Source organism: Borostomias antarcticus (assembly GCF_949987555.1).
Source record: "Borostomias antarcticus genome assembly, chromosome: 20".
Lineage (NCBI taxonomy): Eukaryota > Metazoa > Chordata > Actinopteri > Stomiiformes > Stomiidae > Borostomias > Borostomias antarcticus.
In genome coordinates this window covers 11,279,301-11,306,345 of record NC_140253.1, presented here as the reverse complement: position 1 = coordinate 11,306,345, position 27,045 = coordinate 11,279,301, and the positions used below count along the sequence as shown (strand labels likewise).

Sequence of the window (27,045 nt, the reverse complement as noted above, 5' to 3'; positions counted from 1 at the left end):
ACCAATGCTTTTAAACACTTAGTCAAAGAGGAACTGATTTAACTGTCGGTCTGGCTCTTGCTCATTTATGTGGTTGTAGCACCACCTGGTGTCATTACTCCTGCATTGCGTCCTGCAGGTCTAATATAGTCCACAAGGGGGTGCTGCTGATGATCTCAAATTGGTGGAAATTGTGGAGTTACATAATACAGCCAAGAGGGCTATAACTTACACCCAAGGGTGTAAATATAGACAGTGCAGGCAGTGCAGTGGCACTGGGTCCTGTGGGGTGAGAGGGCCCGTAGACAGAGCAGGCTCTCTTCAACAATACGCTAGTTATAGTGATTCAGATTACCACCTCAGAAGCGCACCCGCTCTGTGTTTGAGTTAAATTAAAAACCCTTAGTTTGAGATAAATTAAAACCCTATGCCATTTGCTATTTGCCCTCGAAAAGACATTCCCCGTCATGGTTTTCAATTTTGGGGGTAAAATGTCTAGCATTATCTATAACTAAATCATATGCTTATTCTACATAAACTACTAAACTATTTAAAAACGCTTAAATAAAATAAAACATTGATATTTTAGTCATGTATAGATGCAATGATGATTTCTGGGTAATACTGTAGGCTATGTAATAACGTTAGCCTACAAGTGCTTTTTCAAATGGGTTTGGGGTATCTGAGGGCCCCTATGCAGGTTGTTGTAATTTCGAGTCAGGTCGCCGCCGAACTCCTGTTTCATAGCCTATGTGTTTTCCAGACGTGGGTACAGCAGCTGTGTGTGTTGCTGTACCAACCATGCCTTCCATCACTGCTTTTAAGTAGTTTATAAGAGCTATACAGTTATGTAAGCATTCCAGCTACAGTTGGTTCATTAGTTATTGGTTGACTTGTTGATTTGATTGACTGTCTGTTTGTTAGGGCTACTGCATTTCATAGTGCTATCCATGGTTCTGATAGCTTTCTCTTTGACCCCTCCATGCTAGTACAATATATATACACACACATTCCTAATTGTGTGTGTGCATGTGTGTGTGCGTGTGTGTGTGTGTATGTGTGTGCGTGTGCTTCATAACTCGTAACTAGCACGCAATAGGCCCATCCTCATAGCTTGCACTGGGGCCTGTTCTAACTATGTTATGCTGCTGCTTACATCTATTCATGTTCTGATCCAGCATGATAGAGCATTCATGTTGATGTTAATCCTGCTTCAAAATGTCTTCATACAAATGTACATTTTTGTAAAAAACAATGACTGAGTACGTAAAATCTTTACTTTTTATTTCACCCCCAAACTCACATGTGGTACAGTCTGTTTACCTTTCATTCATTTTATTACAGTATCCAACCTTTCATTCATTTTATTACAGGATCCAACCAGTGAGAGCTTTTCATAGCTCTTCAAAAGTAGTACGAATGAACCTCATTCAATATTGACAATAAGAAACACAAACAAGGATTGAATCTCCAGTAACAGTATACATTACAAATGGGTCAGATCAGTTATTTGAAAGGATTCGATGTTTGATTTAAGTCAGCTGATTCACTTCTGGGACTGTTGCATTGTTTCACCGGGGAGATGAAGGCAACACCAAGTGTTTGACTGAACTCAGAAACAGTTCGAGACATGTGGTCTGCCATTTTCCCAGCATATCAAATGTACAGTGACAGTCCAATGACATTCTTGAGCTGTGGTAGGTTTCGTATCTACTGCATTGGCTGTGAATATTCACCGGTTCGGAGGTAACGGGACTACGTCAGTTGAGGTATCTCTTACTTAGGTATCTCATAGCTGTGAACAGGTATGAGTAAAATCAGTGCAGTGAATGCACACACACACACACACACACACACACACACACACACACACACACACACACACACACACACACACACACACACACACACACACACACACACACTTGTTTGATCAAATAGTTTAAGAATATCCCAGTCAGAATTCAGTCTACCGTTATTTAAAATACTGACTGAACTGACTGAAGACTGAAAAATAACTTATTTTCAAGGTAATGGGAAAGTCGACTTGTACTTTCCCATTGAAATGAATGGTACGGACAAGTGCGGCGCGTTCACACCGTCTGGCACGATCGACAATTAAGCCCAACTTGAACGGGTCCCGCTGAACGTAACAGCTATGTTTTCCTCCTTCCCCAAGCAGTCCATCCCTTCTTTCATCCCCCTTCCTCCTTTCCATCCCTCTTTTTCGCCCTCTTTCTTTTCTCCGCACCCGGAGCTCCTTTCTCGGCCCTGCCTACGGGGGGGGGTGGGGGGGGGCGGAGTGTGCCACCGCGTATCCATCCTCCTTTTCCTTTTTCCCGCCGAAACGATCATCTCTCTCTCTCCTCCCTCCGTCGCATCCCTCACTCGCCCTGGTCGGAGAAGCTGAAGTCGCACACCAGGGAGAGGTGGTCCGAGGGGTAGTTGTAGGACGGGAGCCTGTCGGGGCCGATCTGCTCCCCGGTGGGCATGTCCAGCACGGCGTCCACGCTCAGGCCGTGGCGGGAGTACCAGATGTAGTCCAGCGTGCTGCAGCACTCCCCGCTGGGACGGAACTTCCAGGAGGTGTATGCCGGCTCCGAGGCGCCGTCCCGGCTGAGCCTCTTGTAGGCCGAGTCCAGGCCGAGCGGCGAGGCGGCGAAGCGCCGGTAGACCTCCTCCGTCGGCGCGGCGTTGAAGTCGCCGCACACCAGCAGCAGAGGGGCGTCGTCCGCCCCCCCACCGCCACCGCTGCTGCTTGTGCCCGGAGCGCCCTCGCCTGTCCCGGCGGCGGCGGTGGTAGCCCCGCGATGATGCTGTGGCCCCGCGATGATGCTTTGGAGGTGGCGGAGGAGGTCGGAGCCCTGGGCGCTGCGGAGGAGCTCCCAGCCACTGCGGGCCTTCAGGTGCGTCACGGTGACGCACAGGCGGCGCCCCGTCGCCCGGCAACGCAGCATAGTCACCACGGCCACCTGCGGGAAAGATATATAAGCCAACTTATAGATCAGTTCCAGAACCAATCCGATTCAATTTCCCAGTTACATACCTATTTGGTAAGTGATATCTATTATAAGTTCTTTTAAAGCACAGTACACTCATGTAGATGTTTTCTGTGTGCTAAAAGGGAAGATCACACAAACCAATTGACAATATTAATGAGAGGGTCATCTCTCATCTAATTAAAATCTGTGTCTAGCTAATTGGCCAGGCTGGCCCCAACCTACACACCTGATTGGTGGGGATCAGCACGGCCGACAGGCGGATGTTGATGCTGTCCAGGAGCAGGAAGCTCGACTGGTCAAAGAAGAGGGCACAGCCGTCCGGCCCGTTGTTGCCCTCAACGCCCAGGCACGGGGACCGGGGCTTAGGGCAGAAGATGCTGCGGTAACCAAGCCTGGCCAGGATTGGCTGGAAGGTGTCGTGGTAGTGGTCAACTTCCTGCAGACACAGGATGTGAGGTCGGTAGGTGAGGATCTCTTCCAGGATCAGGTACTTCCTCTCTGCCCAGTTGAGGGCGTCGGGAGGACAGCGGATGAAACTGTCCATCCCTTCGGCCAGGGCTGACAGAGGGAGAGAGATGGACAGAGAGATGGAGAGAAAGAAAGAGGGTGTCGGTCAGTCATTCTTACAAATATTCATCATTCCTCCTAGCCTTTATCAAATTCTTCAAAGGCATCGACCTGAATACATTTCTTTCCACCTGCAAGCGTAGCGAACAGTGACGTCACGCACAACCCCCCCCCCCCCCCCCCACCCCTTTTCCCATATATACCTTGAGCCAGTATGTTCCACTGCATCACCCTGATGCACCCGTTGGGGGCGCTGCTGAGGCCCTGTCCCGGGGTGCAGATGAAGGTCCGGGGGGTCCGGGGGGGCCTGTTCCTCAGGGCCTCCTCACATTCTCTCAGCAGCTCCAGGGGGTCGGCTGGCTCCGCGGGGGGGCTGGCGGGGCGGGGGGCGTCTAGGTGGGCTACGGACCAGCGGTCCAGCGTCTGGGTCAGGGCGCTGTACAGACGGGTGGCTCCGCCTCCCATTGGACTGACTGAGGGAGGGGGGGGGGGGGGGGGGGGACAGAGTGGTAAATATCAGCGTTACTATGAAGAGAATTCTTGTGGTCAATAGCTGGATCAAACACTTCTCGAACGTCTTTGTTCCAGCACCATTATTCAAACTACAGCTACAGCAACCCCTTCCTCCATCCACCTTCCTCCACCACTGCTCGGTGTGCCCAGGGGGCTCAGGCCTGGTCCTACCCCCAGGTACAGAGCACCTTCCCTGGGCTATAGCCACTGACAGCCTGGGTCTGATCCTCTGCGTGCCTGGCTCCTCACATGGTCACACGCGACTAGGGTCGTCATTGCATTCCACTGTTGTCCTTATCCATAACTACTTTTTTGTCTGTGTGTATGTATGTGTGTGTGTTTATGTAAACATCAGCACATGATGCTTATCAATCTTGATATCGCTAGCCCCAAAGGGCCTGAAGTTCAAAGGTCAGTTCGAGCTCACTGACTGGTGAGAGGGCTAAAGTCAGCAACTGGACTAGACTTGGACCAGAATTGTGTTGTTTTTTGGGGAGACAAAAATACAATGTCCAATAAATATCTTTATGGACCGTTGGACTAGGTAAAAGTCATGTTTTTCTCAGTAAAGCACGTGCAGCAGTGGATAAATTTCTGGTTGTGACTGCCAAGGTTAGCAAGACAACAGCTACTTTGTTCCTGGACACAAACATGCTCTTTGTGAATTAAGTGCGTGTTTGTGGGTGCTTTGTTTCCAGGAAAATATCTCTCCAGTTACCACCAGTCAACATTTGGGTGCGTGCATGCATGTTTCCAGTATTCTGTGTGTGTGTGTGTGTGTGTGTGTGTGTGCGTGTGTGTGTGTGAGGGGTGGAGGGTGTCTGTGTGTGTTTTTTTTAACATTCCAAAGTCAAAGTGAGTGAAAGACACACCCGTTGCCGGCCAATGAGAACAAAAGAAAGTTGTCGTCTTCGTCAGGTTAAGTTTTGATATTCCAGAACAATCTCTCCAGTTTCAGCCAGTCAATATTTGTGAGTGTGCGTTTTCCTCTCCCTACTCTATTCAATCTGAGCTGGTCACATGAAACCTTGACTTTCTGTGTGTGTGTGTTTGTGTGTGCGTGTGTGTGCGTGTTTATGTGCACGCACGCATGTGTGTGCAATCTCAGCTCTATGCTACCTGTCCCGTCTTCTAAGCAGCTGACCAGCAGCTGTTAAAAGTATTTTTTCTTCAGTCCCTGCAGGGTTGACCCCATCATGACCAGAGACGTTTTCTCCTATAAGCCACGGTAAGCCTGGCATAACCATACAAAATCCGGTAACACTTTATCTGAAGGGGTGTGCATAAGTCTGACATTACGCTGTCATGACACTGTCATAACAACGACATGATACATGAAGAATATTTATTAATGTTGTCATTAAGTGTCATTCGGTCAGTTATGTCATATTTAATGCAAAGTTGACATTGCTTGAGATGTCTTTGTTATGAGAACTTGACATAAACCAAGATGACATAACATGTCAATGTCTCATGACAACTTGACATTTTTATTTTTGTAAAAAAACACGTTGTTTACACACGTATGTGCTGCGACTAAAAAGCCTTTCCAGATGAACTAGAATCTTACGTTATGGTGAATTATATGTCAGAACGCCAACTAACACCTCGGTGAGTTTCTTGTCTTTGAAATTGAGTTTTACATGTTTTTTGAATGATTTTTCTCGGTGCCCACCGTCATCCATTGTATGACCAAAACGGTGGTAGAGCAATTATCAGACTTTCTCAAAAGTGCTAGTTTTGTCAATTTTGTGATCTGAACATATATATATATATATATATATATATATATATATATATATATATATATGATCATAAGTAACCTTAAAACCTTTACTACTCCTTTAATAGAGCTGACTCAGTGCTGTGCAAGGTTTTAAAACCAGATTGGAAAACCTTGAGAGTATTGTGTTCTTTCAGAAAAGCCTTTAAGTGAGTGTAAACTATCTTCTCAATAATCTTTGAAAGAAAAGGTAGTTTGGAAATAGGCCTGAAATTGGCGAGGATTGGGGGATCCAGACCAGGTTTTTTGATCAAATGTTGCACTACTGCATGTTTAAAAAAAATTCAGGGACAACACCTGCAGACAGACTACTGTTTATAACGGCAAGAACAGATGGCCCTACAGTGAACAGATGGCCCTACAGTGAACAGATGGCCCTACAGTGAACAGATGGCCCTACAGTGAACAGATGGCCCTACAGTGAACAGATGGCCCTACAGTGAACAGATGGCCCTACAGTGAACAGATGGCCCTAAAGTGGGGAAAACATCTTTAAAAAGTCGAGGAGGGACAGCATCATAAAGAGTCACAGGGTCAAACTTGTCAAAAACAGCAGGGCAGGGGACAGAGACTGAGGGGTCATAAGCAGGGCGTGAGATAGATTAGAGCCCTAGTGGAAGTGACCTTATCAATAAAAAAACAAAAACATAACATTTTCACAAACAGCAGGGGAGGCCTCGATACAGACAGTCTGCGGTGGATTAAGAACAGAGTCGACGGTCTTAAACAAAACACGGGACCTGTGAGAGTTTGACAGAATAATCTCAGAGAACAGTTCACAGTTTTCTGATAATGACGCCAGCAGTCCCTTAACATTTGAAACGACACTTGCAGTTTGGCCTTTTTCCACTTGCGCTCAGCTCTACGGCACTCGCGTCTGACAGCACGAGTCATATCATTCAACCAGGGCTCAGATTAATTTTTCGTTTTTATTGGAGCCACAGTGTCTAAAACGGTTTGGCAGGCGGCATGAAGCCATGAGCCAAGTTCCTCCGTATTGTTACACAGGAATGACCGTTCTGATTGAAAACGGCCGAGAACTGAGCAGCAGTGGAAGGGTTAATAATACAACAGCGCCATGTGTTACAGGCAAGAGCAACAGGCATATGATCAGAAAGCACTGTGTCCCCAATCTCCAGGCAAACGATAGGTTAAAATAAGATCAAGTGTGTATCCATGTTCTAGTGTGGGACCAGACACAGACTGCACAAGATTAAAAGAGTCAATAAGGTTTAGAAATTCCTTTGCCATTGGTTTATCAGGACAACACACATGGACATTTAAGTCCCCAACAATAAGGACATGGTCATATTTAGGCATAATGTCAGCCAGGATAGTAGAAAAATAATTTACAAAGTCCTTATTGTATCTGGGAGGCCCATAGGCCACTGCACATAACACTGTGTGAGCGACCCAGCTCAAATCAGCTCAATTCGCTTTGGCAAGTGGAATCAGTGGTACAGGACTCTACTCAGTGGACAGACAGTAGCCTACTCAGGCCATCGTGAAAATTTAGGAGGAAAACCTCATTGCCCGTATGGTAGAGATCGTAAAGATCCAAATCGTGGCAGATGTTACTATGGCTAATACCACCCCATAGCCCTACTGTATCTGCCAAAAAGGCAGCTATGCCACGGTTGACGAGTTACTTGGCCTGTTCGAGTCCATACTACATGCTCTCTGGTATCAGTAGCCCTGGCGCGCCACCATATCCGTTGTTAATTATCCAGCTGAGATCCTCTCTCATGCTGGGCATGCGGCTGCATCCCGATTGGGAGCCAATATTGTTGCCTCCGAGATGGATGACCATCACGTCCGCTCGTCCGGCGGAGGTTCCATCTCGTGCCACCCCCGTTTCATCCATCTGAGGTGGCACTCCAGCCCGAAGGTGAACTCTCGTGACCTGGTATCAATGATATGCCGCCGCATTCTGGTGATTAGCGAGCTCCTGATGATCCACACGCGCTACAGTGCTGCTACCATCCATGGTTGGTCAGTAGGGTGATGAATCTGCCTATCGTATGTTTTTATATCCCTGTGTATGCAAATCAAGTACAGTATGGCCATGTCTCTTAATGGATGGTGAGAACACACACACATGAGTTGTTTGGACGAGAGTGGACGAGGCATTACATTATTTTATTTTTTTTTAGGGCAAGTTTGAGTGCACATACTCAAAATCATAGCTACATTAACTTGGAGGAAGTGACTTTAACGCGCTGCTGCATGCACAATTTGGATTAACAATTTTAACTTGCAAAACAACATGGGAAGCCAAGGGCATCTAATATCCTCAATGCAGTGGAATAAACAGGTTTTTATTATGAGATAAGGTAGATCTTTTGTGATTAATTGCCAGTTGTTATGGCTGTGTGTTTTGCTTTGCCCAGATTTAATCAGCACTTGAGAACGTGAACTTCGCCAGCTTCCTTGAGTGGCGGGCTCATTAAGTAGGGCAGTAGGCTATTGAGTGCTGTGCCCTAAGGGGGTGTATTTTATCATCCTGTCATTAATCTTTGTGGTGCTTGGCCATTGTTGTCACAATGTTGTCATAGAATGGATCTGTAGTGTAGTGTGTCCCTAAAAGCTTGGTTGTGTCGGCCTAAATATTGCCCTCTTATTCTCTCTCTCTCTCAAATGATTGGCCTTTGTTGATGTGTTAAAACAATCGATAGCCTAGGCTACTGTAGTTTTCCTATATGTTTTTTACATACATGTATAAAAATGCCACTGCATTGCTGACCTAGGGTCAGATGTTAAGGTCACCTCCTTGTGGTTAAAATTAGGTGAGGGGGAGATTAACCTGCTTCTAGGCATAGCCTGTATGGCAGATGGTTACCATCAACAGTATTTCACACTAAATTAATCTGGTACTAAATAACTGTGAGTATATTTCCATTATCTAAGGTGACCCCATCAGGAAATACCCAGGGCTGATCTCGGTGTTGCTGTTTGACAAATGTATTTTAAAAGTCGTGTGGTTTGGCTCATGGCTGTTGATGCTGATTTGAAATCTGCTTGCTAATACACACACACACACACACACACACACACACACACACACACACACGCTTCATCAGTCAGAGATGTCACAAGGTCCTGGGGCTGTTGGGGAAAGTTATCTGGTTTCTGGTCTACCTCAGTGGGCCTCAGTCATCTAACTCCCAATGACATAAAAGTTCTGGGAGACAACAGAATGCGTACGACGCAATGGATACGACAAAACTTGGTGTGAGAATGTCAGAGAATGTGCGTACCTCCACGGACCCTCTGACCTGGTGTGTACGCACATTTTGTGAGGGATGAGAAATGGTGACAGCGATGGCTGAAGGATGACACTCGAAAACTGCTTTGAAATTGATACCATTGTGTACCATTGTGATTTACACAGTACTTGCAAGCAGGGGTGTAGTGGTAAAAACAACCTGTTTCCCCCCATTGATTAACACAGTTCACCAGAAAATAGGTGAGAAACTCTCTCGCTTCCTTTTAAATGGTAAATGGTAAATGGACTGCACTTATATAGCGCTTTTCCACCTTAGCGGCACTCAAAGCGCTTTACAATGGCCTATCATTCACCCATTCACACACACATTCACACACCAATGGCGGTAGCTGCCATGCAAGGTGCTAACCTGCTCATTGGGAGCAATTTTGGGGTTAGGTGTCTTGCTCAAGGACACTTCGACATGTGGACAGTCGGAGCTGGGATTCGAACCACTGACCCTTCGATCATTGAACGATCCACTCTACCAACTGAGCTACAGCCGCCCCTTTAAAGAGGTGGGTCAACTGAGTTTACTTGGGTTTACCCTCCACTACACCCCTGCTTGCATGTTATGACATTCTCATGATAAATAGTAAGGTGAACAGTAGGACAAATTGCGTTTGAACGAATTTCGACACCTCAGTCTCACATGCCACATTTTCATAATATATTGTTATCAAAGTGGTGCAGATGGGGGTTGACCCTATGATCTTCAGTGTACAAGACCAAAGCCTTGCTGCTCAGCCACTATACCAGTCTTGCATCAACCTCTGCTACAAGAACTTCCAACACAGTCTGACTAACTAATCAAGCTAACTAACATGGCTTAACCAAGCTGACACAGCTTAACCAAGCTAACTAACATGGCTTAACCAAGCTGACACAGCTTAACCAAGCTAACTAACATGGCTTAACCAAGCTGACACAGCTTAACCAAGCTAACTAACATGGTTTAACCAAGCTGACACAGTTTAACCAAGCTAACTAACATGGCTTAACCAAGCTGACACAGCTTAACCAAGCTAACTAACATGGCTTAACCAAGCTGACACAGTTTAACCAAGCTAACTAACATGGCTTAACCAAGCTGACACAGTTTAACCAAGCTAACTAACATGGCTTAACCAAGCTGACCGAGCTTAACCAAGCTAACTGACACAGTCTGACTAACCAAGCAAACTAATAAACCCATTGACTTTATTGAAGGATAAACCCTTTGAGATGAATCACCTCGTATTCAAGGGGCTCCTTGAAACACAAATACAACTGCAGTACAACAACTCAAAGAAAAATACATATATACATACATACATACATACATACATACATACATACATACATACATACATACATACATACATACATACATACATACATACATACATACATACAAGTACAGTACAGCACGACACACTCACAATCCGCAATCCACCAGCACCCAACAGACCCTTAATAAAGAATTAAACACAATCAGAAACAAGAACAAGTTGTTTCCAAATGAGCAAATAGTGATGTTCTAGAAGTGTACAGTGAGGAGATGGGTCGAAGCAAGTCAGGCAGGCTCTTCCAGTCAGATGGGGCTTTGAATTTAAAGGCCTGGAGCCAAACTTCTGTAGTGATTTTGAGAACAAAGAAAAAGGGGTACTGAGCATGTGTAAGTGAATATGGAAATCTGCATGGAACTAGGTATTGGTTTAGATAAGAGGAACAGTTAAGAAAAAAGCATTTAAAAATAAATTACAGCCAATGAAAATGCTTTCTGGCATTTAGAGATAGCCCGTTAAGCGATTCTTACATAAGGCAATGATGGGTACAATACGGACACAGAAGAAAACAGAAGAAAAACAACTCAGAGAAAAGTAAACAAACCCCCTATTGAAACAGAATAGAGCGTGTTTTCCGATAGAACAGTTTATTCAAGAGTAGGTAATGATCAACCAAATCGAAAGCCTTGGTGAGATCAATAAAAATTGAACCAGTAAGCTGACCCACATCATTCGTAAATTTAAGGAGAGCAGAAGTGGTCGAGAAATTTGGTCTGAAGCCAGTTCGGGATTAGGATAAGATGTCAAAGTCATTCATGTACTGAGATAACTGATTAAAATGAGTTTTTCTAAAATTTTGGCAACAGCACTAATAATGGAAGGTCTGTTACTATTGAGGTCTGTAGCTATTGAGATCAAGACGGTCACCACCTTTAGGAGTGGAATTATATTTGCACATTTCCAGATGGAAGGAAGCGTACAAGTTGACAGAGATAGGTTAAATAAGTCAGCAAGAGGATCCATTAATATATGAGAGGCAAGCTTAACAAATTTGGCCTCCAATCCACCAGGACCAGCGCCACTACTCTCCTTTAAATCACTGACAGCATGCATACTTCCACAGGCAGGATTTTTCTAAAGGAAAAATAACTGCTACCAGTAGCAATATGTCACGGCTCCGCCGCACCTGCCTCACCGGTCCACTTATCCCGACCCTGCCTCTGTCTCTGACCCTGTCCCTGTCCCTGTCTCTGTCCCTATCTCTGAACCTGTCCCTGCCTCTGTCTCTGAACCTGTCTCTGAACCTGTCTCTGTCCCTGTCCCTGTCTCTGAACCTGTCCCTTTCTCTGACCCTGAACCTGTCCCTGTCTCTGACCCTGTCCCTGTCCCTGTCCCTGTCCCTGTCTCTGACCCTGCCTCTGAACCTGTCCCTGTCTCTGACCCTGTCTCTGACCCTATCTCTGAACCTGTCTCTGACCCTGTCCCTGTCTCTGAACCTGTCCCTTTCTCTGACCCTGAACCTGTCCCTGTCTCTGACCCTGTCCCTGTCCCTGTCTCTGACCCTGCCTCTGAACCTGTCCCTGTCTCTGACCCTGTCTCTGTCCCTGTCTCTGAACCTGTCCCTTTCTCTGACCCTGAACCTGTCCCTGTCTCTGACCCTGTCCCTGTCTCTGACCCTGCCTCTGACCCTGTCCCTGTCTCTGACCCTGTCTCTGACCCTATCTCTGAACCTGTCCCTGTCTCTGTCTCTGACCCTGTCCCTGTCTCTGTCTCTGTCCCTGTCCCTGTCTCTGACCCTGTCCCTGCCTCTGACCCTGTCCCTGAGCCTGACCCTGTCCCTGCCTCTGACCCTGTCCCTGAGCCTGTCTCTGAACCTGTCTCTGACCCTGTCCCTGACCCTGAGCCTGTCTCTGACCCTGTCCCTGACCCTGACCCTGTCCCTGAGCCTGAGCCTGTCCCTGTCTCTGACCCTGTCCCTGCCTCTGACCCTGTCCCTGAGCCTGTCTCTGAACCTGTCTCTGACCCTGTCCCTGACCCTGAGCCTGTCTCTGAACCTGTCCCTGTCCCTGACCCTGAGCCTGTCTCTGAACCTGTCCCTGTCCCTGTCCCTGTCCCTGTCCCTGACCCTGTCTCTGACCCTGAGCCTGTCTCTGAACCTGTCTCTGACCCTGTCCCTGCCTCTGACCCTGACCCTGAACCTGTCTCTGACCCTGTCCCTGCCTCTGACCCTGACCCTGACCCTGACCCTGACCCTGAACCTGTCTCTGACCCTGTCCCTGCCTCTGACCCTGACCCTGACCCTGAGCCTGTCCCTGCCTCTATATCTGTCCCTGTCCCTGTCCCTGCCTCTGAACCTGTCCCTGCCTCTGAACCTGTCCCTGTCCCTGTCTCTGTCTCTGAGCCTGTCCCTGTCTCTGTCTCTGAGCCTGTCCCTGTCTCTGTCTCTGAGCCTGTCCCTGTCTCTGTCTCTGAGCCTGTCCCTGTCTCTGAGCCTGTCTCTGAGCCTGTCCCTGTCCCTGAAGATGAGTCCCCGAGCACCTCCTGGAGGGCGCAGAGGGAACTGCGAGCACATCAGCAGCGGACTCGAGCGGGGTGCGCTCCCAACCAACACCTGCCGTTACTCTCGTGATTGCGCCCCTCCCTAACCAGCCACCGAGAGATCCCGCACCTGCAGCTCATCAACCTATCACCTCGAGGTAAAGAAGCCGCTCCACACACCAGTCTGCGCCAGATCGTTGACCAACCTAGTGGGTAACCTAGCCTGCCTCTATCTGAACCCTGCCTTACCCTTTTTGTTTTCCTTCATCCTAGCCCGGCCTCCCAGCCACTTCCTGAACCCTGCCTGACTGGACCACCACGTACCCGCCTGAACACCACACCTGTCCTGAACACCACACCTGTCTGACTGCCACGTTCCTGCCTGACCCACGCCTGTCTGACTGCCACATACTTACCTGAACCCCACGCCTGTCTGACTAACCTGATCCTGCCTGACCCACGCCTGTCTGACTAACCTGATCCTGCCTGACCCTCGCCTGTCTGACTAACCTGATCCTGCCTGACCCTCGCCTGTCTGACTAACCTGATCCTGCCTGACCCACGCCTGTCTGACTACCATGTTCCTGCCTGACCCTCGCCTGTCTGACTACCACATCCCTGCCTGACCCACGCCTGTCTGACTACCACATCCCTGCCTGACCCACGCCTGTCTGACTACCACATCCCTGCACGACCCACGCCTGTCTGACTACCATGTTCCTGCCTGACCCACGCCTGTCTGACTACCATGTTCCTGCCTGACCCTCTCCTATCAATAAACACGCCTCCGGGCTGCACCTCATTGCCGATCGTGTCCACTTTTGGGTCTTAGATTGTAAACCCAACAGTAATATTAGGAGAATTGACATGAGAACTGACAGTATTGCAAGAGTCAAGAAAGTAAAAGGATGTACACGTGAAAATGCACTGGAATGGCAGTCAAACCCGTAACTTCCCACCCGTGAACTCGTACCAGATCGATGTACTCCCAGTTGCGCTCTCTGACGATACACAGCCTTCTAAGCAAGATGGCAGCCCCCATGGGTATGGCGACAAAGATAACTTTAGGGCAACGTAAAGTAAAGTAAATTTGTACGTTGTAATCAAAATAATACAAACGATTATGCACTACAACCTGCTATGTGTATGTAATGATGCCCAAATATGTTGACAAGAGATAGCTAGTGCTAGCTAGCTAACATTAAGGTAAACCTGAACGTGACCATGCAAAAGTCGATGATGTCAATAAATAAAATGTAACGTACGATTTCTTAGCATAGCGAAATTAGGCATACAATGTTTAGCTTGCCAGCTCTGACAATGTGCCGAATCTCAAGCTTTTACCATATCGGCTTGTTTACATTTATCCAGAATGCCACGCATTCAGACAGTTTGCCTGGAACGCTATGAAGTCGTGAGTCGTGACTTGAAGTCGTAACTTACGGGCTCAATATACTATCTGGAACGTGGCATTAGTTCAAATCTTTCCCAATTAATGGAAATTAAATCATGAAGAAAAATATCAACATTCAGATTTATCTCATTTTGATAAATTCAGAAAATTAAAGAATGATCACTGAAACAATCAGATAAAACACCAGATCGATTCTAGTAGGTTCACTAACTAATATTCATGCTGCCAAATAAAATTCTGTCCATGCTGGATGAGCAATAAAGCCAATTACAGTTGAAATAACCTAAGATAATTTAGATATGACAGTTCAAGGAGTTCATCGTTGACAAAATACAATTGGTGGAGTCAGAGGGCGGGGCTGTAGATGATAATCAGATGATTATTTTCATGGAGAATAATCTTGACAAAAAGCATTCAAATGATTAGGATCCACATTGGGTAATAACAACTCTGACACAAGGTTTGAAGTGACGTAGGTAGCTACACCATCTCCACAGCACCATCTCCCTGTCCACTCAGTACAGCGCATAGTTGTCAAGTTTGAGTTTATTATCACAAATTCTGCTGTTTGCCATGTTTCTGAGCCTGATTATATTAGGCTTACAGTGTGCAAACCAGGCTCTGAAAAGATCCATTTTAGGAGCAAGGCTCCTAATATTAACATGAATGATTTTTAAACCTTAACCATATCCATTGTGTGCAAAAGAACATGAATCCATTAGGTGCAAAAGAACATGATCTTAATACGACTAGAATAAAACTAATCTGGTCCGAAAACAACTGTGGTAAAGGGAAGGGTGAGGGTTGAAGAGGGAGGAGGGGCAAATGGGGGAGCCCGTTCCAGCACACAAACATACACACATAAACACACACACACACGCACATGCCCACACACACCCACCCACCCCAAAACACACAAACAAGCACAAACACACACAGAAGAGCCATAAGTAAGACAAAACCAAAGCAAACTGCATCAGGAGACCAAAACCCACAGCTTGGTATACAAAACACCCGAGTGCGCGGAATGAAACAAGCAAAAGACAAGGCCAAGCAACAAGCAATCAAGTCCAATGAACACTTAGTAATAAACAGCACAAAAACAACAAACATTCCCTAGCCGCAGTAACCAAGCTGATACAGCGTAAGCAGCCTAACTACAAACTAATTAGACTATTCAAACCAACTGACACAGCATAGCCAAGCTAACTGACACAGCCTGGCAAACCAAGCCAACTAGCACAGCTGACCTTTAAACCACGGTTTGACCTAATTCTGTCCACAGTCAGAACTTCTCCCTATGAAGCAGATTCTGTGTGTGTGTGTGTGTGTGTGTGTGTGTGTGCATGCCTGTGTGCGCGCGTGTGATACCATAAAGATAAGATCAGTGAACAGTCGTCTTCATGTTGTGGGGTACATATCTAAGCCATGAATTTCACTGAATGTAAAAAAAAAAGTATTTAACTAAAAAGTAGTCTCACCTATCATGGTGTCCATCATGGTCACTGAGCAGTCTTTCTCCAGCCTGTTTTTTTTCTGATAGAGGTTCTAGGTATTTGAAGACAACGGAAAACAGCTAATTTGTCTGGTGGCGGCGTCAAGATCAAAGCGTTGTTAAAATGTTCGGGAAGTGTAGTCAAACGTTCAGGATGTTGTTGCCTGGTGTGTGTGTTGTGTTATGAGAAAGCAAACGGAACACTTGTTCCTATAAGCCACGGAGAGAGAGAGAAAGAGAGAGAGAGGGAGAGGGAGGGAGGGAGAGAGAGACGGAGGGAGTGAGAGAGAGAGGGAGACGGAGGGAGGGAGAGAGAGGGGGGAGAGAGAGAGGGAGGGAGAGAGACAGAGGGAGTGAGAGAGAGAGAGAGAGAGAGAGAGGGAGGGAGGGAGGGAGAGGGAGTGATATTATGAGTCAGAGTGACGTCAGCAGACTAAGGGATACATGTGCTTCTGGACTGGAAACCCAGCACAACCACTAGTGCTCACGCACACACACACACACACACACACACACACACACACACACACACACACACACACACACACACACACACACACACACACACACAAACCTCAGCATCAAATATACACCCAAATATTGTGCAAGCTCTAAGCCACACACACACACACACACACACACACACACACACACACACACACACACACACACACACACACACCGGTTTTCACAACAGTCCCCAGTTACCCACGACAAAGAAGCAGTTTGCAGGATTTCAAAAACACAGTACGTTATCCAAGTGTCTCAAGAACACCCTGACCATGACTGACACAATGACGGTGCATGAGCAGTCAGTCACATATCTCTGTGCTGTATTTTTCCTGACTGATCTGTTTCCTGAGTTGCGATGTTCATTACATAAGCTTCTTTGACATTGTGTACACTACAGTGCCTGTGTTTTTTGCTGGAATAGAGAGATCATACAAATCTCTCTCTCTCTCTCATACACCCCCCCCCCCCCACACACACACACACACACACACATACAGTCTAATGATCAAGCAGTAAGTTGGGCATTGATGCGGCAACTGCCTACCAGAGTGGAAATGTCAATGTGTTAGGCAAGGATAAAGCGATACTGTGTGTGTGCATATGTGTAAACATCACTCTGCATGCAAAGAGTACATGTGTGTGATAAGAGTATGTGTATTTAGGCTACGTTGCGTGTGAATGAGTGTGACACGATCAGGTGTTTGTGTGTGTGTGTTACTGTTTATATGAAGGAGCTGCAACCATGTATGTCTTACAGGGTGTTAAATTCCCAGTGCTCCACTCTGACCTTCACTCCAGACTGCATAGCAACAACCTAACTAACAGGCTAGCTTTGCCCTAGCCTAGCCTAGCACAGCCTAATCTGATGGCCGATATGAACTGTAAATTAGTCTGAAGCTAACTTTTTTTTTACAAGCCTAGCTTAGCCAAGCCAAGCCTAGCCTAGCCTAGCCTGACATGCTGGCTACAGTATATGAACTGTAAATTAGCCTGAAGCTAGCTTTTCACTAGCCTGGCCTATTCTGACCCACCTCTATGCTACTCATATCTATAGAGGCCAGCTGTATGGGCCTGCTAATATGCTGTACTGTCCTTGTCCTCTTTGGTTGTCTTAGAAATCACTCACTCATCTACAGTACAGTATCACCTGGTTGTAACTGGATGCAATTGTGTGTTGAATGAATGCTGTGTCTGTGTGTGTGTTTGTGTGTGTTTGTACATACAGTATACATGTAAGCATGTGTATCTGTGCCTGCTGTGATTAACACATATTTTGACACGTCAAAAGGCCACGTTGCACAATAGCTTGCCAAACAACCACCATATGCGTGTGTGGTCTATTTATTATTACTCAGCAGTGTCTTGTGTGTAAACCCTAAACAATTTCACGTCAAGTGTCTGGGTATGCTGTCCTCCTGTAACCCCTTGCTGGTCACAACAGAGGTAGAATTCTACAGTTGATAAATGAAGCATTCAAATTTACACTAACTTATAGAGCCAGGTCTCACTAATTTTCGCTCCCGAAGATACGACTATTAATCTATTAAATCGCTCTCCACTGAATGATTTTCTTATCCTTTTCGTATAACCCTAACCCATCCGGGGACCAGGCCCGACAGGGCAGTCGTTTTTCAGGAGGCCGTCGTTTCTGTGGGCGGTTCCCCGGTGGGGCATACATAAATACATGGGCTAAAGTTTAGTCCAGTCCAGAGCGAAATTGTTATGAAATTTTACATGGGCTAAAGTTTCGTCCAGTCCAGAGCGAAATTGTTATGAAATTTGCTCTGTGTAGAGCGATTCAATAGATTACATTTAGTTTTTGCTGGAACAAAAAGTTGTGATATACGGTTGAACTTATAATGGTGGCATTATGCATGACCTCCATTCCCCCAAAACCAACAGAAATAAATGGAAACCTAAAACAGCCAGTTGGTTGTTGAGATGGATGCCAGTCTGGTACTGTATTGTTTTGAGATGGGCTTAGACTTGTCCACTTCTCCTTGGTATGAGTGTTGATGGGGGGGAGTGTTTGTTCAGTTGGTTCAGTCTCAGATGTTCCACTTCACCATGCTGGAACTGGGTATGGGTGTGGTTTATGTGTATAAACACACTCACACATGTTCACACACGCACGGACGCATGCACACACACACACACACACACACACACACACACACACACACACACACACACACACACACACACGCACACACACACACACAGACTAGTTGTACATTCACTGTGACTGTGAAACTGTTATCTATCTACTATTACTTATCAACGAGGACTGAATTACTCATCTACTGTAAACATGTTGAAAGAAAGAGAGAGAGAGAGAGAGAGAGAGAGAGAACGAGAGAGTGACTGCTTAACAACTTCAGGCAAATTTCCTCTCTTCCTTTTCTAAGCAAAATTAATGAGAAACTTTTAAGCTATTCTGTCTTAGTACTTGGTACTCCTTAAAGAGTCAATAATAAATGTCCTACGGTTAGATGGCAGTAAGAGACCTTTTTAGAAACGAAAGGCCTAAAATGTATAATATGTACATTAAAGGCACGGGGCGGAGCAAAGTTACAGGTGGTAATTTGACAACATAGGCAAAAATGCTGGAATAACATGATGTGGAGACTGGTTGGGGTGAGTCATTGAAGTAGGACGCTATTAGGATGGTACGGTTCAATGAAACAACCTGATATCAGGTGGTTTTAATTAGTTTTGACAGAATAAAAAAAAACTAGGGCTGCTAGCATCAGTGAGCGGGGCCTCACACCCCACGCGTGTCGGGGTGCGGCGCCGTTAAAGGGTGTGCTATTTCGGAGTCCAGTACTGAGAGAAACTTCCTGTCACCAGTAGGTGGCGCTCTAAGTGTGACTCAATACCGACGCATAGATGTGTTCAGGATGGTACCTTGATGAAGCGTGAGAAATGTTGTGTAAATCGGACAATGTATGTAGGAGTTATGATGACTTCCTACTTGACCTGTAGGCGGCGCTATAAGTATGACTCAATACTGACCTACAGATGTGTTCAGCACGCGACCTTCATGAAGCGTGAGAAATATCGGACAAATTGGATAATGTATGGAGGAGTTGTCAGGACTTCCTGTTTTATGGCGAAATGTCAAAATTCGCCGCGGCGCCACAGCAAGGGTGTTTAGTAAACGTAACATTTTTTGGATAACTTTTAATCAGAAAGGTCTTCAGATGAAACAGATTGAGTGTGAAGTCGATCGGATGAAATCTGTAGGAGGAGTTCGTTAAAGTACGAGGGATGGAAATGTCAAAAACGAGCAAAATGGCGGACTTCCTGTTGGACTTAGGGTATGGCTCCAAGATACTTTTTTGTGTGTGTGGATAAATTAGCTATGTCTATCAACTTTCGTTTGCCTACGAAAAACTGGAAGGTGGGGCTCGCCATTTTAAACTTTCCAGGGGGCGCTCTTGAGCTGTTTTGCCACGCCCATTTCCGGCACCCATGAAATATCTAATTTTTAACAAGTTTCAAGCGTTTTCATGGATGTTTAGGCCGCCAAAAAGGCATTTGTGGTTTCACCAGTAGGTGGCGCTATAAGTTTGACTCGATACCGATGCATAGATGTGTTCATGAAGCGTGAGCAATTAGGTACAAATTGGATAATGTATGTAGGAGTTGAGAACTTCCTATTTTATGGTGAAATGTCAAAATGTGGCAGGGCGCCACGGCAAGGATGTTTGGTGAAAACTCAATTGTTTTGATAACTTTTGATCACAAAGGTCTTAAGATGAAGCTGACCGAATATAAAGTTGATCGGATTAAATCTGTAGGAGGACTTCATTAAAGTACGAGGCATGGAAATGGTAAAAACAAGGAAAAAATGGCACATTAAGAGCAAAATGGCTGACTTCCTGTTGGATGTTGGGTATAGCTCCAAGAGACATTTTAGTGTATCTTGATGAACTACATATGCACACCGAATTTCGTTCGCCTATATCAAACTGAAAGGTGGGGCTCACCATTTTAAATTTTCCGGGGGGGCGCTCTTGAGCCGTTTTGCCACGCCCATTTCCATCCCCCATGAAATATCAAAATTTTCACCGGGACTGACGTACAGTATCTGCAAAGTTTCATGCATTTTCATCGATGTTTAGGCTGCCAAAAAGGTATTTGTTTGGGGAGAAGAATAATAATCCTTACAATTTCAATAGGGCCTCGCACCGCCAGTGCACGGGCCCTAATCAATAATTGCAGCTTTAAGTGACACTTTTGATACAGTAGACCATGACATTCTTACTGATATGCTACAAAAACAGGTAGGCCTTTCTGGGTCAACTCTTAATTGATTCCTAACCAGCCTATCCCACAGAGAATATTGTTTCCCTTGTCGACCACTCTACCATGACCAACATTACATGTGGCATCCCACAAGGCTTCATTTGAGGTCCCATGCTATTCAGCGTGTACTGTATATGCTACGTACCTCTTGTGAAAATTATCAGGGAGCACACAATTATTATAACTATGCTTATGATACTGTTGGCTGTTGGTGTTTTGGTCTTGACTGCATTGTACTCATGCCAACCATAAAATAAAGTTGCAACAACCTTAACACATTACGAGATGGTCTTCTGATTCAAATGAAGATTCAACACAGGTGCAGTTCGGTTCATTTACAGGATCAAGTTCATTGCATCCTCTCCACAAACAGGGTTTACAGCAAAGAGCCTCTCACTCTCTCTCCTTGCTCTTGGCGACCTGCGGACCCAAGGTCCAACTGACACACGGAGCCCGACCTGACACGAAGCCCCGAACTGACACATAGACCTGAGGTCTCTTATGTTCTTAAATAATACCACAACACTTTTAGTTGGTATTTATTTTTATGTATTCTTTTTTTTCCGAAGTTTAAGTTAACACAATAGAAGACAGCTCGGCTATCTAGCAAGATTCATTACAGCAGCCATGTCTATTGGGTTAATGTTAGCAGTAGAGATGTGAGATACATAAGACAAATCACTGATGCCACAATACCGGGGAAATTGAGCAGTTGCTTCCCTGTAGTGCAAACCTGCAAGATTTGTTCAGTTATGCTCATGCTGAACCACTATACCCTGCATCACCACTGCTGACTGGCCCTCCTCTTCAGAACGGCCAAACTGGTGGAGCTCTTCCACCTGCTCAATTTCCTCAACCCCTAGAGATTCAAGTCAGTACACCCTAGTGTGTGTGTTTATGTAATTGTAAAGCGAATTAGACATGAATGAAAGTGTTGTATGAAGTTGTCTGCTGGCAGAAAGTGAATTAGACGTGAATGGAAAACATGTTGTGTACGAGAATGTTGTTTCAACCACAAAAGTATCCAGCTTCATGAATGTGAACATCTCATAATGTACATACTGAATTCTTCTTCCTTCTCCCTCAATTTGAAGTCGTGGTGTGGTTGTTACGCCCCACTAGCTTCATATAATCACTCACACTATATTTGAACTTGAACTACAGGTGAGAGAATCCTTTTTAATGGTCGCTCTCTCGCTCGCTCTCCTAGGTGTGATGTCAGATTAGTCCAAGACTCAGGTGTTCTCCTGCTCCGAGTGCTCATTCTCCTACACCTCCCAGATCTACCTCCACAAGCACATCAAGAGGAGCCATGACAACCTGCTGAGGACCAGAGAGATCAGACCAGAGACCCTCTCCTCCTCTCAACCACTCCCTATCACCACCTCCAACACCCCCCTCTCCCCGGCTCCCACCTGGAGACAGAGACATGGACAAGCCAAGACCGTATAACTGACCAGTATGGGAAGGGCTAAGAGGACAATTTCAGGAATAGCATCCTCCATGCTTCTAGTTTTCATCCTACATCTTTAAAGAAAGTCTCCCCTTTTCCCAATTTTTGAGACTTAAACGTATTTGTTCCACAACAGATGATTTTGAACTAGAGGCTAGCAAAATGTATGCACATTTTAAGGATAGGGCATATCCCACAAAATGGCTTGACCAGGCCTTAGTAAACGTTTGCAATACAGATGTTAATGAATCCAGGAATCGTGACTCCATGAAGAAACATTCATGTGTTTGTACCACCACCTACTCTCCTCTCAGTAAGGACATTACGGATGTCATTAGGAAACACTGGTCTGTTCTATCTGTTGATCCTGTTTGCAGCAAACTGTTCTCTGATCCACCTCTCTTCTCTCATTATAGAGCAAGGAATTTAAGAGACTACCTTGTACGTGCTGATACTGCTGTCCAATCTACCCCTGTCCAGAGACGCTTGGATGGGATGTCTGGCTTCTTCCCCTGCAACAACTGTGCGGCATGTGAGAATTCAAAGAGGACACGCACTTTTACTTGTCATGTTACCTCTAAAACATATGACATCAGGCAATGCCTCACATGCACATCTGCTGGGGTCATCTACCTCCTTTCATGCCATTGTGGGCTGCAATATATAGGTAAGACCATCCGGTCTGCTAAAACACGTGTCATTGAACACAAAAGTTCTATTCGTAGAAATGATGTGAAGTCGTCCATTGCTAGACATTTCCATGAAGCCAAGCATCCTGTATCAACGCTCTCTTCTTGTGTCATACAGCAATTCTCCAAAACACGTAGAGGGGGCGACATTGATCAGAGACTCCTCAAATCTGAATGCAAATGGATCTACTATATGAAGACTTTACATCCAGAGGGCCTTAACGAAGAATTATCTCTTTCGTGTTTTTTGTAACTCTCTCTCCCCTCTCTCTCTCTATGGTCCCACCCTAGAGCTATCCTTGTAGATTTGAACAGAGAGGATTATGGAACTCATTTGTGTAGGTGTAGGTTGATTTATATTCCCTTTATTTGATGTGTATGTATATAGTATGTATTTATCTTGTATCATGAGACTGATGGGTCTGTGCATGTGATATCCTACAGCAGGGACTAATTCTCAACATATCCATTGACTACTGAGGCCTGGCCAGTGGCCTAATTGTCTTTACAGCTGATTGCTAATTGTCACCTGCTGCTATGGACTTCTGCCACTGACTGCTGCCTATATCTGAGGACTGAAGGCACAGCGGCTGGCAGGGCTGAGGATAGCTGGGTAGCCCAAAACGTTTCTTTTGTTTGTCACATTTTTTTATCACCGTCACCTTTTCACACTATGGAGTAAAGCCATATTTTGATTGCATCTCAATGCTTCCTCATTTTTGAGCAGTGTGTGGGCTACCTCCTTCTGTTTACATTATACCTTTCCTGGCCTTACGCACCTCACTACTCTCACATAGCCCAAGAGCGCAAACTTTTTTCATTTTTTCCAATTTCAGGAGATACCATCATATTCATACAAGACAGAAGTTGTACCACTGTTATTACCTAGTAACTTGAACCTGATCTCAATGACATTTGGGTTTGATGTGTGTAACTGTGGTGTCCTAGCCATCGACGCCCAGTAGATGGCACTCATACATTGTCTTAGTGGAGAGTGGACTTGCAAAGTTCAGTGGAGATGAGATGTGTGTTGAGTTGAAATGAAATGAATGCACATAAATAAATATTAACAATATTTATTTACACCATAAAATATTTATTAATAGAAAATGCGTGTGAATGCTGAACAGCTGAAAATAAATGGCAAAATCATTGCTGAAAATGCGTAGTCTAAATGGGAAAAAGGGAAAAATGGGAACTAGCTTGAATGCAATGCTACAGTAGTCCACAACATAGCCAAGCTAATGTCAGCCTACATAGTTCATCATCAGAAGACATCAACTGTGGTTACATTAGCCTACTTATGTAGCTAGCTACAGCAACATAAACTATTTTTGTTTAATCTCTTACTCCCAGTCAGAAAATTTCTGCTAGCCACTTTGCTAGTTAAAGTTTCGCTATTTTAAACTCCAGTGACTTATGCTAAAAATGCTAGCGAACTAAAAGTCAGCTAATTTTGGCCTAATTTTGGTCTTTCAGGCGGGGCAGGAGATCCCATTGGGGTGGTGGGCTGTCCCTCCAAGGCAATGGTAGGGAACCCACTAAGAGGTAATGTTTTGGGTGGCATGTTGGGGTGCATGTGTGCGTGTGTGCGTTTGTTTGTATTTTAGTAGGATTACCAAAAAACTACTGGATCGATTTTCACGAAACTCAGTGGAAGAGTGTAGCATGGTCCAACTTAGAACCCATTAAATTTTGGAGCAGATTTAAATCACGGGGCAGGTCCACCAGCCGCCCAAACACAGCCGACCATTCACCGTCATTCATTTTTTGGGACAGGATTATGCAAAAAGTACTGGACCGATTTTGGATGGATGGGCCAACTTAGAACCCATTAAATGGGAATCTCCTCCTGGATCCACAAATAAAAAAAATCTGAAAATGTTTACCTCCGCCCCAGTGAATCACAGGCTGGATCCACGAGCCGCCCAAACATGGCCCGGATGGCAATTCACCTCCATTCATTTTTATATTAATATTTATAATAGTTTTATTAATGTCTTATCCTTTTAGTTGTTCATATTATTCACATTCTATTACCGTGTTATTCATGTCAATGCTTTAAAAAATATTAATATAATAATATATAATATATATATATTATATATAAATATAATATATAATATATAATACATCTTTTTTTAAAGGGGAACGCCGCTGTCATAGCAAGTTTAGCTCAAATGTCGCTTTGTCCTCAATGAAACCGATCCGTACACACCAACATTTAACCGATCCGTGCAGTAGTAAGCTAGCTCCTTTTTCCTCTGTGCGCGCACCCCCTTTATAATGGAGGTCTATGGGCCTCTGCTAAAGAAAGAGAGAGAGAGAGGGGAGTGGGAGTGCGCTGAAAAGACATGCATCATAGTGATCTGTTTTAAAATATCGGTATGTACAAAGGACACAAAGACACACACACTTCTGTCCCACATTCCAATGAGAGAGAGAGAGAGAGAGAGCACCCACGCACACACACACACACACACACACACACACACACACACACACACACACACACACACACACACACACACACACACACACACACACACACACACACAGTGCTTCCCTCAGCGGGGTATCAGATTCAGATTCGTGTTCCGGACACATGACAACAAACCAAACAGAACAGGAACAGTCCAGAGCGAGGCAACAACAGAGGACACACTTCAAATACAGTTAGCATGCCACTGTTGCCTGACATTACTACTCTAGAATGGTTGCTCATGCTCACCAATATGAAGCTATGGGGTCTTCCTTTCCACTTGTCTCAGCTGCCTTGTTTTCCTTGTCCTGTGTGTGTGTGTGTGTGTGTGTGTGTGTGTGTATGCGTGTGCATGCGTCTGCCAGCATTCAGACTATGGCTTGGTCACACAGAGGAGAGAGAGAGTGTGTTGTGTGTGTTTGTGTGTGCATGTGCTAAAGATTGTGTGTGTGTGTGTGAGAGAGAGAGAGAGAGAGAGAGAAAGAGAGAGTGAGTGAGTGAGTGAGAGAGAGAGAGAGTAAGAGAGAGAGAGAGAGAGAGAGAGTACGAAAGAATAGTAGTAGCTCTGTTGCTTTTCGGCAGCTGCAGAACAAGGTCATTGGACCTTGCCAATGTTAAAATAGAGAGGACTCTGCCCCCCAGTGTCAGACTGGGGTAGCTGGGTGCTGGTGGACACTGTTCCTATAGAAAACCAGTGTGTACATGCGAAAAGCAACATTGTGTGACCGCCACTGGGGGTTCGGTCCTAATATCTGCCCAAAATGCTCTAGAGGGCAAAATATGATTTATTTTCCTGTTTTCCTTTTTTTCATATTACGAATATTGAAATTGTGAAGAACCCACTCAATATAACAAACAGTTTTAGGATCACTAAACAGCCATATTTAGTCATCAAAATCCATGTCCTGTGAGAAGTGTGAACAGCTGTGAATCTTTGAAGCCCGTTTTCTCTGCCTAGTTATTTCAGATGTACCGACATTCACAGAAGCATATCTGCTTCAAATATTTGCATGCAATGCATGGCACATCATTTGACAGCTTAGAATTTACTTTCATAATCTGTAAAAAAAAAACTGAAAAATGACATTGGCAGACATCAGGACAAAACCTCCAGTGGCGGTCACAAATAAAGATTTACCTCAGTGAGTTTTTTTCTAACCAGATCAGAAGTAGCTAATTTACATTTTGTGTATTTTCTGTGTAATGGTATAAACAAATCATTTCACTTCCAGTTATGCGTTCCAGTTATGCGTTGGAATGAGGGGTCTTGACCCTTTCCTGGCTGCCTGTTGACATGTCATTGCAGGGTAAACACAGGTGCAATTAATGATTATGGCCCTGTTCCATCTCAGATTTAGGTGGGCCAGGGCCCTGATATTGTGCGTGCTGGCTCACTGGAATGGATCACACACTAGATCGGGATCTTAATTACTTTTATCAATTACACCGGTCCATTAACCAAACCCTGCTGTGACATGTCAAAATGACTGGGAAAAGGCTCTATTCATGAAGCCTTCCTGCCTATAACCATTGTATACACCTCTTCACTCACTCTCTCTCAGGCGTAGCCTGCTCAGATTGCCTGATGTGTGTTGCTGATAGAATTTGGGCTACACAGAAAAGTTATTATCGCTTATCACCAGGGTAGACAGCTAAAATAGTTAACTCTTATCTCAACCCACCACCGAATCAGCTTTATCTCGTCAATCCATCTGATGCTGTGACTGTCAATCAAACTAGATTACGCTGAATGGTTAGTGAGTGGAGTGCACA

At 45.2% G+C, this 27,045-nt stretch overlaps 1 protein-coding gene across 2 annotated transcripts; it reads right to left on the bottom strand.

The window, feature by feature from the left end:
* Positions 1–1,277: 1,277 nt before the first annotated feature.
* noctb (nocturnin b) lies at positions 1,278–25,673 on the bottom strand. 2 transcript variants are annotated; one of them, XM_084454721.1, is made up of 4 exons: positions 25,522–25,673; positions 3,752–4,021; positions 3,208–3,539; positions 1,278–2,951 (listed from the first exon to the last, which is right to left on the bottom strand). In XM_084454721.1, exons 2-4 carry the CDS (start codon positions 4,011–4,013, stop codon positions 2,364–2,366), a joined length of 1,182 nt encoding a protein of 393 aa, XP_084310847.1. In that variant the 5' UTR covers positions 4,014–4,021; positions 25,522–25,673; the 3' UTR covers positions 1,278–2,363. The 2 variants fall into 2 exon arrangements, with proteins under 2 accessions (XP_084310847.1, XP_084310846.1); XM_084454720.1 differs by lacking the exon at positions 25,522–25,673 and adding an exon at positions 15,811–15,912.
* Positions 25,674–27,045: the final 1,372 nt, after the last annotated feature.

What these genes read in the sequence shown, in the direction of transcription:
- noctb (XM_084454720.1), bottom strand. An exon ending in GTGGAACATACTGGCTCAAG is followed by an intron (nt 3,540 to 3,751) that starts GTATATATGGGA and finishes TCCCTCTGTCAG; the next exon opens with CCCTGGCCGAAGGGATGGAC. An exon ending in TGCTGATCCCCACCAATCAG is followed by an intron (nt 2,952 to 3,207) that starts GTGTGTAGGTTG and finishes TCTTTCCCGCAG; the next exon opens with GTGGCCGTGGTGACTATGCT.